This window comes from Branchiostoma belcheri, unplaced genomic scaffold (genome assembly GCF_001625305.1).
Source record: "Branchiostoma belcheri isolate BF01 breed outbred unplaced genomic scaffold, Haploidv18h27 scaffold138, whole genome shotgun sequence".
Taxonomy (NCBI): Eukaryota; Metazoa; Chordata; class Leptocardii; order Amphioxiformes; family Branchiostomatidae; genus Branchiostoma; species Branchiostoma belcheri.
Genome location: NW_017802802.1, coordinates 192291 through 208714, shown reverse-complemented (window position 1 = coordinate 208714; position 16424 = coordinate 192291). Strand labels below are relative to the sequence as shown.

Sequence of the window (16424 nt, the reverse complement as noted above, 5' to 3'; positions counted from 1 at the left end):
AGCACTTTTGTTTTGATTATTGTTTTATTCACATGCAGAATAACATACACTTTTCTATTAAATCGGCTGGCATACAGGAATTCTAGAATAAAGATTGCATTTTATCAATGTAGAATATGATACTTTTGCTAAGGTATACCACATTTGAGTCCTGTTTCTGAATAAAGAATATTGAATCAGTTTAACCAAATTGGACAGTTTAGTGCAAATAATTGTTTTACATTTGTAATACTAGTAGTACGGAAAGACCAAGGATGGACATGTAACAGTTATAACCAAGAATCCTCCTCATATTGCTGGCCAAGGGCTTTCTCAGAGCCTGGCGCTACCTTCCCATTCTCTTGAAGATTGGCGGCGACGTTGTCTATTCCCTTGTCTTCCATGGGGACACCGTTCTGTTTAGATTCTGCATGTGCACTCTCCAACACCGCCTGTGCATCGTCATTGCTAAAAAGTAGAGATAGAAAGGACTTGTTATACAGCTTTGAAGATTACAAATGTACTAACCCAGATAACTATGTTTGTCTTAGAAATTAATTGCTCTTTACGTCTTTTCATCCCTATATGTTACGCTTAAATGAATTTGGGGCGTAACCGAGAGGATACTGAGTCAGACATGGCAAGGCATCGTGGCTTTAGTTTTTGAGACGTGCTAGTTGCCACCAAATGCTTTATCTGCCCTTCAATTTCAGATTGAGTTTTTTCATAAAAAATATTAATAGAATCAAGTAGATGACAGTCGTGACATCATTTTTCCGAGTGCAGGATTCGTCTTAAGAGCACTTACACTTTATGACTCGAGCATCAGATATAGAGGAGATTTAGGAGTCAGACTCACGAAGATTTTGGTTTGCTACGGGGCCAACACCGAACCACAAGACCGACTGCAACAATGAAGACCAGAGCACAGGCAACAGCCAGCATGGCGATGAAGAACACACTTAGCTCTGGAATTGAGAAGATGAAAACCTTTCAACTGTGGCAACAGATTGTTTTCTGTGATGAAGGAAGTAAATAAATTCGATTATGATCGAACGAATGAAACTCATAATCACTTAGCTTGATCACCTTCATTCTGGCAGCGTGGTCCTGAGTACTGGTATAATGTAACTACATCCGATGGGCATCTGAGGGGAAATGGTGTTCACAAGTCAGTGACCTTTACCAACTGTCTACATGGTGTTTACATTTTTCAAAGGATAACATCCCAATGTAAAGTCATATCAAATGTTCATTCTAAGTGACAGATTTGGTATGCGTGCATAAACAAGATCATGGAGCCTGAAGTTGTTTTAGCATATCTATATACCTGGTGCTATTTCAAAGTAGAATTGATGTGGATCTGCGCATATGCCAAACTTCACACCAGAAAATCGATCAAATAACAAACTTCTTCTTTGTTTATCACAATATTTCATGTGATATTTAATCCTTACTTGCACCCCAGGACGGGGTTCCGGTCCTCACAAGTCGCCCCGTTCAGACAGTACTCCGTGTTGGACGTACAGAAGGACCGACACTCTCCTCCACTGGACACACACGTCATGTTGTCATGACAACTAGCGCTGCACACCACCACATCCACAGCTACACCTGTCAAATGTCAAGGATGAAATAGAGGGAAATAATAAGAAGTCCTGTTTCATTCTCATCACTTCCTTGAAATGACCGTCTTTAATTTTGTAGATAGGTTACGCTCAAAGAAGCTCATCAATAACAAGACATCGGAGATTTCAGACTTCCAGGAATAGAAGCATTCAATCCTCGGCTTTGCTTCCTGGAGTCCACTTTGCCAGCTAGCTCCCAGCCAGATTCTGTTACCGTTCTTCCACCCACGTGCTGTCAACCTTTACTCAGGGCATAGACACAATCCCACATCTCAGCTACCAAAACAATACTTCCGCACCCGTACTTCAAATATAACTTACCATTTTCTTTGAAGGCAACTCCACCGACTTCCAAGTCGCCCACCATGCCCTCACCACTGGTCACAGCTGACTGCAGTACGCTGGCGACCGCTAGTGGCGTTTCTGCCTCCTGACCATCGATGAGCACGTTTACATCGGCAATCACACTTCCTGACCTGTGATCAGAAGTGAGTTTACGAGTAGTTACATTGTACCCTACGACGTCCTACAATGACTATTTGAAGAATAAAAAAATGTTTCAGTCAAATGTTCAACCACAGCCACAAATGTATGTCTATTACCTCACCACCGATAGTTATCAATAAATTTTACCAATCCTCGATTACTCTCCAAGCAGAGGTTGATGGTGGAAGATCGTTTGCTTTTTATATATGGTCCGTTTTTTTTGTCTCTACCACCACAGACATACCTCAACAGATACCTTAGCCCAAGCTGGGGGGGGGGGGTGTGCTCATATGTTTAAGGCATGTTGATGAAAGGTGTGCATAGCTTCTTTTCTGGCAATCTTACCTAAAGCCTTGGACCGTAACACCTTCGTAGCCAGGGTACTCTTGGTACACAGTGTTCATCTGAAAAAAGAAGTATCATCTCACCTTTTGTATTAAATAACAACTATATATAGCTTATTTATAGATTGTCACATTGAAGAAATAGTCTGAAATGGTGGGGTGTATGCCATAGTGAACTTGCTCACGGTTGTGATGACTTGTTGTGCCAGTGTCTGGAACGCTTGAGTGCTGCTGTCCTGCAGGTCCGTCGTGAAGGTTTCACTAACGAGGGTCACAGCCAGCTCAACTACCGTCATGGGAGCTGGAGGAATGCACAACACATGTACAACAAGAGTTCCGAGATCTCATACCTCCATGAAATATGGGCTTGCTTTGTCCTCATTAATTATGCAAATAACCTCTACATTAACATAATATGTGCATAGCGACGCAAACCTTTAAGTAACTTACACATGTTACGAGGTATAAAATTCCCATCATTCACCAATAAGGATTCACAGAATTTTCACATTAATTATGCAAATTAGGTCATCATTTGCATAATTGGTATCTGTTCATGTTCCACCTGCCACAGATTGAATATATTACATGTATAGCAGTACAATTATATGAAACACTGTAATCATAGAATTTCCTCATTAATTATGCAAATTAAGTCCTCATTTGCATAATTTGCATTTAATCATGTACATCTCTCTCTCAGCTACCTACACACCAAAAATGATGAAAATATGTTGTTCCAATCTGGACTTATTGGCTTTGAAAGTTTTTACCAGAAACTAACCTGCAGTTCCAGAACAAGCTGCTAGGGGGATCAAACTTACGCCACTTATTCCTGACAAGATTAGCTATCTGTCACCAAAAAGTCAAGACCATAGCTTGTTCAGGACAAAAGATACAAAAACCGGAAGTTCTGCTGCAGTACCAAGGTCATCCACCAGGAGGCCCATACTTGACCTTGACCTTTGTCTTTCCAAGACTTACCATCATACCAAATATCATCGCAATCCATAAAGGCGTTCTGAAGTTATGCTGACTACAAAGTTGCGGAAACACAGACAGACAGACACACAGACACACAGACAGACAGACAGACAGACAGACATACAGACAGACACGCCAAAAACAATACCTCCATTTTTCATGGAGGTAATTACTTACAATTACAACTGTGTAGGTGAAAGAAAACCCAGGTATGTGCGTGTGGTCTTTGATCATGAAGATCTCACTACATCCATACAGTGACCATGGAGATCCCACTACATCCATACAGTGACTTAAAATAGTATTTTTACTAGATCTCTATTGCAGCAAACCCAAACCCAGGTTTGCACAGTGTATATATGCAGGTTTGGGGATGTTGCATTGGAAATCTCATTAGACGCAATCATTTCTGGGTATACGTCTGGTATATGTGACCTGATTAGGTTAGTGAAAACGATAATGATGTGCATGTAAACTTTCATTCTTAACCTTTAGTTGATGCAGGTGGTTTGTTTGTGGAGACAACTTTCCCGGTTGTCATGGGCACAGATGCTTCTTTTGTCGTTTCGCCTGTCATTGCTATGGTAGTTGCCGTCTCAGTCGACATATCCATATGCGTGCTGGCTGCAGACGAGTTGGCCATTGAAACTGTTGTGGAGTAACCTGTATACACAGCAAACGGACAATGATAATCTTTTTCCAAGAGAAATTGTGTAAGTAAAAAAAATGTTTCACGTGCGATATCATTACTTCCCATGATAGTTCATTTTAGATGGAGGAATACTTCTGAACTAAAATATGTTGATGATGTGGACGTTATGAATAGAATTGTTGACGCAGGTACATAGGGAAAACTTACAGTTCAACTCGTCACTTCCATCCAGGCAGTCGTCTCGACCGTTACACACGAATCTTTGCAGGACGCATGCACCGTTGCTGCACTTGAAGTTGCCATCGGTACAATCTGTAAGAAATAGAGAAATCGTCATCAGGTTATGTCATCTTTTTGGGGAATATACGTCACATCGGCCTTCATGTACATATTTTCTGGATCGGAAAAAGACGATTTTATTTCCATAGGTTGACTGGAAAGTGTTGTTGTAATATCTATTATTCTGTTATTCCATAAAAAGCTTATACATGTATAGTCTTGCTTGTCAGTTTTGTAGCATGATAGAAATTTTATAGTGTAAGATACGAATCATAGCACAATGAAGTACTAAACTAAACGATTCTTCCATCCTCTACAAGGTTGGGTGCAATTAAATGCGATCATGTCCTTACTGCAAGTTTCTTCATCCGAACCATCCGTGCAGTCCACGTAGTAGTCACAGATCCAGCTGTCTGGGATACATTGCGTCAGGTTAAGTCGGTTCGTGCAGTAGTACACACATGTCGGCGGAAACGTGGCTGCAGAGGATAAAGTGATAAAGGTATTGTTATTCGTCATAATTTCTTCTTAGCAGAATATCGTAAGCAGGAAAAATACATTTCTTAAATATTTTTCTTGTCATATTGTTTAATGATCGCTAAGCTAGTGCACAATAGTAAAGTGTAAAAGACCTAAAGCCGCAAACTTACGACAAGCTCGTTCGTCCTCTCCAGCCGAACAGTCTTCGTACCCATCGCAGCGGTAGGAGTCAGGGAAGCAGGTGCCGTCTGAGCATTGTAGTGTACCATTCTTACAGTCTATGTGGCAAGATATTGAGAATACATTTTAAAGAACCCATCTAAAACGCTGGACATTCTACATAGTATTTGTAAGCAAGTTCAAGAACAGTAGTCGGTAGTATATAGCATTGCTTTCAGGGTGCAATGGTTTAATTTTCAAGCTATCGCACCCGTTTCCTCTGATATCTACGACGCACGGGAGGATCGTCACCTAACACCATCCATCTTATAGGTGCGCGTACGATGTATGTGACCGTGGCTTAACATTTCTCCGACTTACCGACTGAACCTCCCTGATCCATCCTGTGCCTGATCCAGTCCAGGTACCGGCTGACCCGTGTGTAGATGCCGGGTTTGTAGGGACGAGCACAGCCGTAACCCCAACTGGTGATGCCGACCAGATCCCATCTCCCGTCATCCCCCGCGCACATCACTGGTCCCCCGGAATCTCCCTACATATGAAAATTGGGCTCAGTATCATGTCAAACGAAATTAAAGTAGCATAATAATCCTAACTCCATCTGTTTTCAGATATACACACAATCTCAAAGGCTACATGTACAGAGACAACAAACTTGGTGGTCAATTGACAAGGGAGTGACTATTGCAGAAGGTAGATGGAGATCCAGCTAATGACACAAGACGCTGAACTAAAGAATACAGAAACTAAATTAAACCAAACAAGGTACTCATTCATAGTTTCATCACAGCACCTCTACCCTAGGGAAATCAACAGTTATGTTACTTTGTAATGTACGACATGACAGTGCTTTATGTAAGTTGTTTTTTATAGGCAGTACCTGACATGAGTCTCCGCCGCCCTCCCAGTACCCTGCACACAGCATGTTGTCTGTCACCAAGCCATCATAGGAGAAGGGCTTGTTGCAGACATCATTCGAAATGACGGCAATCTTTAGGTCCTGTAGAATGTAAGGGCGATCCCCACCTGAAACAGAACAAGACAATTCATCTGTCTTGTTTGTATTTATGGCTACTTTGATGTTTTAATGTGTTTTATAATGTATGGAGCACAACGTTAGCTGAATTTGCTGCCTAGTGCTCAACCATGTATTGATGTTTCCCAGCATTTAATAGCTTTACATCTTCGTTTAGCTAGAATAGGAAACAGAATTTGGTCCCTGGTAGAAACATGTGTTTTCCTGCTTCTCGCCCTCACCTGATTGGAGCCGTCCCCAGCCGGAAGTGAAGCAGTAAGAGTTCTCGTTCAGAAGAGTCGCGTTGTCCGGCAGGCATGCGTAGTTGACTATGTTACTCGTGACGTTAACATACGCGTCCAGCTTCACCTGTGTGGTCGACAAAAGCAGTGGAGAAAAGAAAGACTTACTCTATTCAGTGTTAAGTTCCTTTTAAAACTGAAGTTGATATAATGTTATGATATTCTAATAGTAACGTTATATAGATTCATGCAGCAACCATACATATGCATGTACCGTATATGTTTCAATTGGAAGATATTTCGGGAATGTAAAGCGAAGTATGCAAACCTTGTCTACAAGAAGAACATAATGAACATGTAGCTAGGCGAATGTCACAACTGGCCCATTCCCTCTACGTTTATTTGATGTGAATAAGACATAACACACTCGACTCTGCCCCACTTATTCTGCAAGAGAAATCAACAGGAAGGTTATAGGTGTCTCTGCTAATTGAAAAATAGCTGCCCACCAGAGCGATGTCGTTGTCGTGAGTGGTAGAGTTGTATCCTTCGTGCAGGTAAACTTTCCTGACACCTGACACCACGGCTTGTGCTGTATCGTTGTCCCATGGGTAGTGGGTGATTGCGTGTTTCCCAATCAACACTTGTAGTGACTGCCAGAGCGCAGGCCTTCGTGATCACCAACATTGAAAACAAAATACATATTTTCTGTACCGTTGAATTAGACTATAGCAGGCCAAAAACGTACTGAAATGTTTCAACCGGGCTGGAAGTATGCCCTGGTTGGCAATATCATAACTAATATATGTTTCTACTTGCTAGCATACAAGCAATTACTATGGTATGACTGTAATTGTATGTCAGCACATGACTGTTGGTAACTGAAGCAAAAACTCACGTGTCGTCATCCAGACAGTGCGCAGCCGTGACCACCCAGTCTGGGGCCACCAGGGTCCCGCCACAGAATGGCCTGCTGCTGTATAACCTCTTCAGTTGGACCTGATGTAGGAAGGCGGGGCAGGATACATGTTAGACCAATATGGTGAATGCATGTTTGTCAATGAACTATTCTTATGGCCTTTCGGGGATAAGCACAGTATGTGCTTTCTGTCCAATGCGATCTATGTGAATGTAATTAGATATCAGCTGTTAAGTTATTATCTAAAAAAATTAACGAATCATAGATATTGTGACCAGCATATTTGTCTATATAACTACCTGCCAAGGCCAGGCTCCGCGGTCCGAGGCGTCCCCGCCGACGATCCTCTCCCGTTCGTCGGGCTCTACAATCGTCATGTTCCTGAGTCCACACGTGGTGGGGCCTAAGGCATAAACGTATAGATATAATGCAGTTTCAGTCGAGGAGTTTGGGAAGGCGGTGATTTGATACCTGCTTATTGTAATGAAATAACTCCAGTGCGAAACTGCGAAATCCATTATGGACACGTGTAAGAGGATCAAACGGCTGTTTACTAAGTGAATGACGCAACTAACCTGTTTCACACGAAAGCTCGTCTGACGAGTCTGCGCAGTCCTGGCGACCGTCACATCTGTGGATCACGTGATAGCAGCTCCCGTCCCCACAGGTGTGCTGGAACTCACCTGAACAGGTACCTGTTTCCGGGAATTCCCGAGAATGAGAATAGTCGTAGACGATAAAAGCACAAACATTATGTAAACAATATTCATCAAATGTTGGAATAGGTCATTGTTTAACACTGATTGAAAACGACACAGTGTATGGTCCAGGAGACGCTACGATAGCTTAAATTAGTATTTTCATTATTTTGAAAGAAAAAATCCATACATGTATTAAGCGGATAAAAAATCGTGGAAGATTCTTAAAGAAGACTCTAAAAGCAACATCTAAGACTGGGTATTCAAGGTCTTACAGTTGATTTCGTCACTGTTGTCTCCACAGTCGTCCTCCCCATCACAGACCCAGGAGTTCGGCTTACACAGGCCGTTTCCGCATTGGAACTCATTATTGCATGCTGAAAGAAAGTATTGTGATTGCAGTTTCAAATCACATAACAGCAAATGAGAAACCGTGTACCTGGGCTGGGCGTTTGTATCGGTAGTTACATCATTACTCTTTAGGACGTCCATGTAGAATCTGGTTATCGATTTACAGCAACGTCGTTGGCATTGCTATGGCCCTCTCTGAATCCCAAAGTTGTCATAGATGGCATAGATTCACATTCTTAAATATATAATTCGACTCAGTCAGCCGTCATATATCACCACGGAACGTAGTATGGGAATCCACATCGTTCCGCCACAGCAAACATTACTATTTCTCTGTAATGTAGAATTACAGTGTACACAATTTATTCTTTAACGTTACTTACTATAGGTACAGTTGGCCTCGTCACTGGCGTCTGCGCAGTCGTCGTCGCCGTCGCACACCCACCAAGATGGAATACATCTGTCACAACTGTAGAAACCAGGGGCACAGGGGCCTAACAAAACAGAACAAGATACCGTGCGTTACCGTATGCTCACATAGAAAGACATCTGCTCATTTCAGTGCAAACGCGTCAGGATGGCTTGATATGAATTATGCTTCAAAGTATGTTAGGAACAACATGTATTGCAAATGTAGTTATCCTTTCCGTCGCTATTTGAATGGGCAAAATATGTTGTTTTGTGCATTTGAATAAACCAACTATTCTTGTTCTCTCCCTGCACAGGTTATCTAGTAAGCAAATGTGACATGATCAGGTTTCGATTGTAAAACACTTGTTTCCAACTCACAGTAACTTTCGTCACTTCCGTCTCCACAGTGGTCGGTTCCGTCACACCGGTACTCCGGGAGAACACAGATGCCGTTGTCGCATGTGAAGGTATCGTTGCAATCTGAAAGGACGAGGGGGAAGTAGTCTTTCAAATCACATTGTCATGATTGCAGTACAATGTAACGATTTGTTACAAGGCCTAATTCCGTTGGTGTCTAGATTTTCACATGGTCTATTAGTGTGTAGTGAAACGTACCACAACCCTGCTCATCTGCAAGGTCTTCACAGTCTGCCCAATAATCACAGACCCACTGGTCAGGGATGCACTGGGTGTTGTTGTTACAGTACAGGGCACAAGGTGGTCCCAACGGTGCTGTAGTAGAATGAAGATATAGGGATTTTTGCAGTGAAATAGTTAATTCAAGCTTCACATGTTGACTATCTTGCATGGTGGCTAAACAAAATTTGTGGATCGAGTCCTTCAGCACATCAGAAGGCTGATTCTGAGAACTCTTCATTTTTGACGTACGATTTTCAATCGATGTGTTTTTCACTAAATTCCAGGTGAATAAATGGATACGGTTTGTTACTCACGGCAACCGAGCTCGTCCGCTCCATCTTCGCAGTCCTCGTAGCCGTCACACCTGTAGTCTGCAGGGAAGCAGCTGCCGTCTCCGCAGGTGACTGTGGTGTTCCCCGAACAAGCTATATCAGGTGGCAAATAGAATAATGTCTTCTTCAGTTTGCTCGATGTGTCCAACTCAGTCTGTTAACAATTCAAATTATGGTCTATTGACATTCACAACAACAACAGAAAATACGTTTTCATTATTTCAGCACCAATACTAATAGTTGATTTCAGGAACTGCACTTTTATTTTAGATAAGAGGGTAATAGGGTATTGGTTGGGTAGCAATATACACTAAATATTTTAAAGAAAAGCAGCTTACCTATTTAACGGACACACGCGTAGGTTTGAGGCAGACACAAATATGATGAATTGCCCGTAACTTACCAACTTGTCCACCTGTGAGAAGTTTATTGTCCAGCCAGTCGATGTAGTTAGAGACTTTGGCGTACACCCCTGGTTGGTACCTGTTGGCACATCCGTATCCCCAACTGGTGATGCCCATAAGATACCAGCGGCCGTCGTCACCTGCATTTTATGAAATTGTAAGGCCATTAAGTCATGACTTCATCAAGATGCATCGGTAAAACACTTTTCTTACATGAAAAAAGTCCCTTTCAGAGGATATGTCATTGAAAGGTCGTAGTTTAGTGGCTCTTAGCTTTAAAGGAAGCATGCCGTTAATTAATTGCTACTACCAGGCGTCGCAATGAGTCTGCACGAGAAAATCTAAGACCACATTTAAGAAACCAATTGACACTAAGGTCCCGATATAGACCTGATAATGATATAGATTACATGGCAAGTTGTATTGAAGGTCTAGATTCATGTATGCTTCAAGTATTAAGTTAAGTGTGCCAGATTGTGATGACCTTGCGTTATTTTATACATGTACAAGCCCCAAAGCTACTCTTCATTACCTGCACAGACGACAGGACCGCCTGAGTCCCCCTGACATGAGTCTCCGCCGCCCTCCCAGTAGCCGGCACAGAACATGTTGTCTGTCATCCCGCCCTGGTTGGAGATGGTCCTGTTACACACGGCTGTCGGGATTATAGCCACCTTCAGCTCCTGTAGAAGGTCCGGCTGTGTACCTCCTGAACGGCGACAGAAAACATCGGAGTGTGTTTGCAATATCGTAAAACGGGATAAGCCAACTAAAGATGCATAAGCAAGGATACTGAGCATTGTGGAGAACACCCGAGAAATTCAGAGACAGAAAAAATGCAAAAGATAGATATCATTATCAAATCTAGTATCAGAACCTACCAGAGACAGTGTCGCCCCAGCCTGTTGTGAAACAGTACGAGTTCTCGTCGAATCTCGCCGTCTCGTTGTTCTCGAGACATGCATAGTTGATGAAGTTGGTCGTCTGGTCGATGCTCGTGTTCAGCCGTACAAGGGCTATGTCGTTGTCAGACGTGAAGTCGTCGTACATCTCATGGAGGTACACTTTCTGTACAGATGACACTATCGCCTCCGGGTCCGTGGCTCCGGGATGCCGCAGATGGTGCTTACCGATGAGGATTTCGATTGTTGGCCACTCATTTGGTCTGAAAAAAGTATATGTGTCAAATGTGTTCGTTTTTAAGATGTAAGCTGGATAAGTTGTTGATGAATATTCGTTACCAGATGTGCCATCTGTAAGACAGTTAATTCTGCTTTCGTCATCTCCACTGTCAATGTAAAAAGTACATAAAACTTTATAATCTTTTTAATATTCTTAACTTGACCAGTAGTGCTAACACTCGTATTGCCCACGCCTGTTGGCTTACGAAGGAAAACACATCACAGTTGGCCGATCTTGCCAGATCCAGATAGATCTTAAGAAAACACAATACTTACTGATCCTCATTCAAGCAGTGCGCAGCCGTCACCACCCAGTCTGGAGCTACCAGGGTACCGCCACAGAACGGCGTACTGGAGTATGTTCTTTTCAGCTGGACCTAGAACATAAACAGATAAGATTAATCAAAAGGTGATTAACAAGACGTTTCAATAGTATCTGAAAATCAAAACGGACCAAGGCAGAGCTAGAGGGAAAGTTGTTCCTTTACCTGCCAAGGCCAGGCTCCACGAACTGCCGTGTCTCCTCCAACTATTCTGGCCTGTCCGTTTGTAACAGTCATGTTTCTCAGCCCACAGCCGGAGGCTATCAGTTTGAGGTGACAAGGAAAGAATACAAAATAAAGGTGGACATAATTACGTGTACGAGTATCAGTGCGACATTCTTGAATTATACGGTGCTAGCTAGGTTGCTCACAACATAAAACGATGAACATACTCAGTAGCTGGTACAAAAGATATGCGATTACTAAAAGGAGCCCGCAAGCCCTTTTCCGTAGAGCGTAATCGGCTGTTTTAATTCTACGTAGAGCGTAGACGGACCACTATAATTCAACGAAGAGCGTAATTGGCGCTTTCTGGGTAGAGCGTAATTCGCCGTGTTATTTTACGTAATGCGTTGTAGCCACTTGGAATTTAACGTAAAGCGTAATCGGGAGGTTTCCTGAATTCAACGTAATACGTAGCCAGCTCTCAAAATTTAACGTAGAGCGTTGTCGGGACCCCCCCCCCCCATGCAGGCCCCCTAAAAGACGACTTTAACACTAGAAAGGCCGACATTTGCTTGGGAGCAAATACAGCCATATTTCAGTCCATTTCCATCCCACGCAAAAGTGGACTTTTCCAAACTTACCCCAGTGCAAAACTGATTCTCAAATAAATCAATCATATACATGTAGTAACTATGTAATTGAGGACAAAGAAGCAAGAACAGACTTTAACACTACCGTAAGTTTCTAAAATCTTGAATGTTGACGTTCCTATCTTGCTACAGGCGGGATGCCATCCTTAAATACTTGAACACGACCTTAAGTGCTTAGAAGTTATGCACGTTACGTTCCGGATTTCGCGCAGGTTTAGTGTTTTCTGTCGACGTGCCCTAAAGATACAGTATAAAGATACACCAGAGCGGCTTACCCGGCGGGCAGCTGTCCTCATCTGACCCGTCCTTACAGTCGCGACGGCCATCACAGCGGTGAATCACATGATAGCAGGATCCGTCCCCGCATGCGCGCTGGAACTCACTGGAACAGGTGCCTACAGGTGGATACATCAACGATGACCCACAAGTCTGATTGCGTTTCAATATACGAATCCTTTGAAAGTCTTAAATCATTGGATACTAAAATGCTCTGATGATCCCTCTCTCTTTTAATGATGATCCACTTACCAGCTTTTTTTGGCTTATACTTTTAAAAAGTGGATGAACGTTGATAGAGGTGGAGGGGAGGGATATAGATAAGATATGATGCTTATAAACTGTAGGATAAACTTTCTACCTGAGGTCTAAGGACCATCCTAACTTTGAGCATGTTAGTAAATAATTAGCATAACCCTCATGTAGCTTTCGGGACCGTAGTTGGTAATTGTGGACAACACTGACACTGTATGTATTATCAGTGATGTCCACGCAGGACTATTGTTTAATTTACTCACAGTTGATTTCGTCGGTGTTGTCTCCACAGTCGTCTTCCCTGTCACAGACCCAGGAGGTCGGCTTACACAGACCGTTTCCGCATTGGAATTCTTTTTCACACTCTTTGGAAAGGACAAGAAAGGAATGTAAGTGCAAGACGATTGGTCATGCCGAAATACAGAAACATAAAAGATAACAGATTAGCAATTGAATAAATTAGTTTATAGGTGATTATTAGTATAATATAGGATTTTTACTTTGCAGTAAAGGTCAAGATTGCTTCGATCTTTCACCAGTAACGTTTTACGATGCTATTGATAGGTCTCTTGCAAAGCTGGAGGTCCTTAGGACACGGTCACATTTCTAAGTCGCAGCCGGCCGGGTTGTTTGCGTGAACGAAAAAATAAACAATTTTTATTAAGAGTACACACAAATAGTGCTCATGGTTAATTTCATAAAACTTTTTTTGCTGTCTTATGTACTTATATCATACGACTGCCCGGCCGGCCCGGGGTTGGGAAATGTGACCGCGCCTTTAGCAGTGGCCTCTACCACACAGACTTGTACAAAATACCAAACATGAAAAAGGTTCCCTTCATCATCCACCCTTTCATGTATTCCCTTTCCCTAGCTCTAACGATTAGACTCTATGATTGAATGAGGATCACAGTTGACTTATCAATAGCCACGATCGTAGAAACAAAAGCTAAAGCTGCCCACTAGAAAGTCTATGCATGAGGCTGAGTTGACGAACGTACGGTACGTGCAGTCCTCCTCGTCCGAACCGTCCCCGCACTCCGCACTGCCGTTACACCTGGCCGCCGCTAGGACACATGTCCCGTCAGCACATGCGTACTCAGACGCGCTGCAGGTATCTGAAGGGGTAATTAGTGAGACAGTGAGTAAAGGAAGACTACTTTCTAAACCGTCTTCCAATTTTTACACGCACACTAAAAGCGGGCACTATTTACTCCTACTTACCGTGCAGTTATACATGTACCGTTATCTATCGTTTGCCACTAGAAAGCTTTCACACCATTTTGTTCCTGCCTGGTCCTACTTGTGTATCAAAACGGTCGCCAGTTACAAAAGGAGGTCAACAAACGTGAGGTAATCAAATATTTGAAGATCTAATGGCCGCCATTGTTATCAGAGAGGTGTGCTATCGTGGGTAAGGCACGGACACACCTATGGGCAGGGCAGATGTTTACTGTACACTTTATGAGCGGTTTATGAGTGAGTTGTCATCCCACGAGGTCATATATACGCACATTATGGACCAACAACTCGATCGCAAAGTGTCTTTCTTTGCAGCTTTATTAGTGGCAATCATATGTCATAAAACGTCCGAGTCAAAGCATTATCTGCCACACCTAGCAGTAAGAGTTCCATTTGTGGCTTTTTTGTATACTATGTAATACTTGACTATAGAAATTGTTATGTTTGGTTATAGGTGTACGCCATTTCGACAATTAGTTTTGCTCAGAATTCCCTTGACAACATTGTTTCCCCATCGGTTGAAATACTTACATTGGTATAAAACTTGAAGAATTGGGTTCCTAAACTAAACTCAATATCAATTGCCGCTAACTCAGTAAAGTTAAATATGAAGTGGCGTTTTAACGCGGAATGTCGAAGTATACGAGTAAAAAGCCACTGTACATCTTCCAACACCTAGTTTACATTTATAAACAGTCTAACGAGAAGAACGTCTTGTCAAAAAAACAAGGATTATTTAATGTCCTTGAAAAACTGAATTGTTGTCAAACCAAATTCCAAAGCTCGCTTGTTCAGATCATGACGGCTAAGAAAACCACCCGGGTGTGGCTCTACGGGCGGGGTAAAGTCGACTGGACAGCCTCTAACCTTTTACTCTAACTCAATACTATGATTTGTAGACCCTATGGTCCTTTCTTTCATTCAATATAAACGTTCATTTATCAGTACAACAAACTGAGAAATGTGCCTCTCTTTCTAGGAATGGCATCTATGGCATCATCAAATCGATTGAAGCAACACTGCGGATACAAGCAATATCACCCATAGGATATGAAAGATGTATTGATAGGCGTTAGGCGAGAACAACAGAAATCAGCTTTCTTGAGTCATTTTACGCAATGTAATCTCATGCCCAAAAGGTCAAGGCACTAGGCCACTTATCGCGACATAAGTACGCTTTAAAGAAGTAATGGAACACTTGACGATTGATATATTACGTTTAAACGAGATTCAGTTGATATAAGATAAAACAGCCAAAACGATGTTAGGTAACATCTAGTCTAGTCATAATCGTTATATACGCTTCTACCTTGCATGTCGATATAAGCCGAATGATATGCACATTTTGCAATTGTAACACAGTTAGGACATACACCTGTAATGATCACAAAAATTGACCTGAATATACATATCTTGCTGACGTTAAAAATAAACAACATGAAGGTACGCAAAGGTCTAAGAACTGCTTTCGGGGCACGGATTTTGGTGTTAATTTGTCTTAGCGTGAGTCGAGTCGGATGTTGTAGCCACAATTGTGTTTTATCCAGAACCGTGCTCCTCGATAGTCCACGCGTATCCTAACCCTAATCACAAAACCCATTCACGCACACAACTACGCAGGCACGGTTACCAGGATAGTAAGTGACAAATCGCATTCCTAATCAAAGTGTGCCACAAACAACAGCAACAGTCCATAGATACGTTTTACTATATCTAACTCACCCTTTGGCGCTCTCCGATCCTTCGGCGACACAGCACAGGCAGACGACACCATGGTCAATGCAACAATCGACGCCAGCAAAACTACAGAACAATGCCAATGGGGTCGTAGAGCCATACTGCCCCTATGAGTCATGTACCTACTTTTTTGATCTGATAAATATTGTTCTGATATACGGAAAGAGTCAAAGACTGGATGATCCTACAACGAAGCAGCAACGCTGATCTGAGTTGAGTTGAGTTGGGTTGAGTCCGCAAGCTTCACTCCTCTCGTTGTACAGGCGTAGGCAGTTTTAGTGCTTGCCTGGGTGGATCCCTCACAATCATTAACCAACCATACGTGCTTGCTTTGTGCATATTTGTCGCTCTCACTCACATTTGTTTGAAGTAGGTAGACAGGGCGAGCGGGTCTGTGACTCAAGGATCAATAAAAAACGACGTAATCTGCATGGCCCGTGTTAGATCTGAGATCGATAGTTAATCATTAGATCGTCGGTTCACTTATCGACGACAGATCCGTACGTAATGTACAGCTATATGCGTTGGTTCAATGCAGATCAGTGATTCATCAGTTTGTTACATTTTCTTAT

General features: G+C 42.5%; 1 protein-coding gene across 1 annotated transcript; it reads right to left on the bottom strand.

The window, feature by feature from the left end:
- LOC109464386 lies at positions 1 to 16403 on the bottom strand. Its single transcript, XM_019761334.1, has 32 exons — positions 15838 to 16403; positions 13875 to 13991; positions 13137 to 13238; positions 12618 to 12737; positions 11693 to 11787; positions 11481 to 11581; positions 10905 to 11188; positions 10556 to 10732; positions 10023 to 10163; positions 9602 to 9712; positions 9264 to 9380; positions 9027 to 9128; positions 8621 to 8731; positions 8162 to 8263; positions 7764 to 7883; positions 7488 to 7591; positions 7168 to 7268; positions 6779 to 6938; positions 6270 to 6396; positions 5893 to 6038; positions 5373 to 5544; positions 5003 to 5110; positions 4706 to 4831; positions 4281 to 4385; positions 3911 to 4084; positions 2623 to 2738; positions 2439 to 2497; positions 1929 to 2083; positions 1437 to 1593; positions 1069 to 1127; positions 839 to 947; positions 1 to 447 (listed from the first exon to the last, which is right to left on the bottom strand). Exons 1-32 carry the CDS (start codon positions 15968 to 15970, stop codon positions 270 to 272), a joined length of 4089 nt encoding a protein of 1362 aa, XP_019616893.1. The 5' UTR covers positions 15971 to 16403; the 3' UTR covers positions 1 to 269.
- Positions 16404 to 16424: the final 21 nt, after the last annotated feature.

Bases quoted from the DNA above. Each gene is read 5' to 3' on its own strand.
- LOC109464386 (XM_019761334.1), bottom strand. From the start codon at position 15,970: ATGACTCATAGGGGCAGTATGGCTCTACGACCCCATTGGCATTGTTCT. The intron at 11,189-11,480 runs GTAAGTATTGTG...TACTTTTTTCAG, and splicing joins CACTGCTTGAATGAGGATCA to ACCAAATGAGTGGCCAACAA. The intron at 9,381-9,601 runs GTGAGTAACAAA...ATTCTACTACAG, and splicing joins AGCGGACGAGCTCGGTTGCC to CACCGTTGGGACCACCTTGT.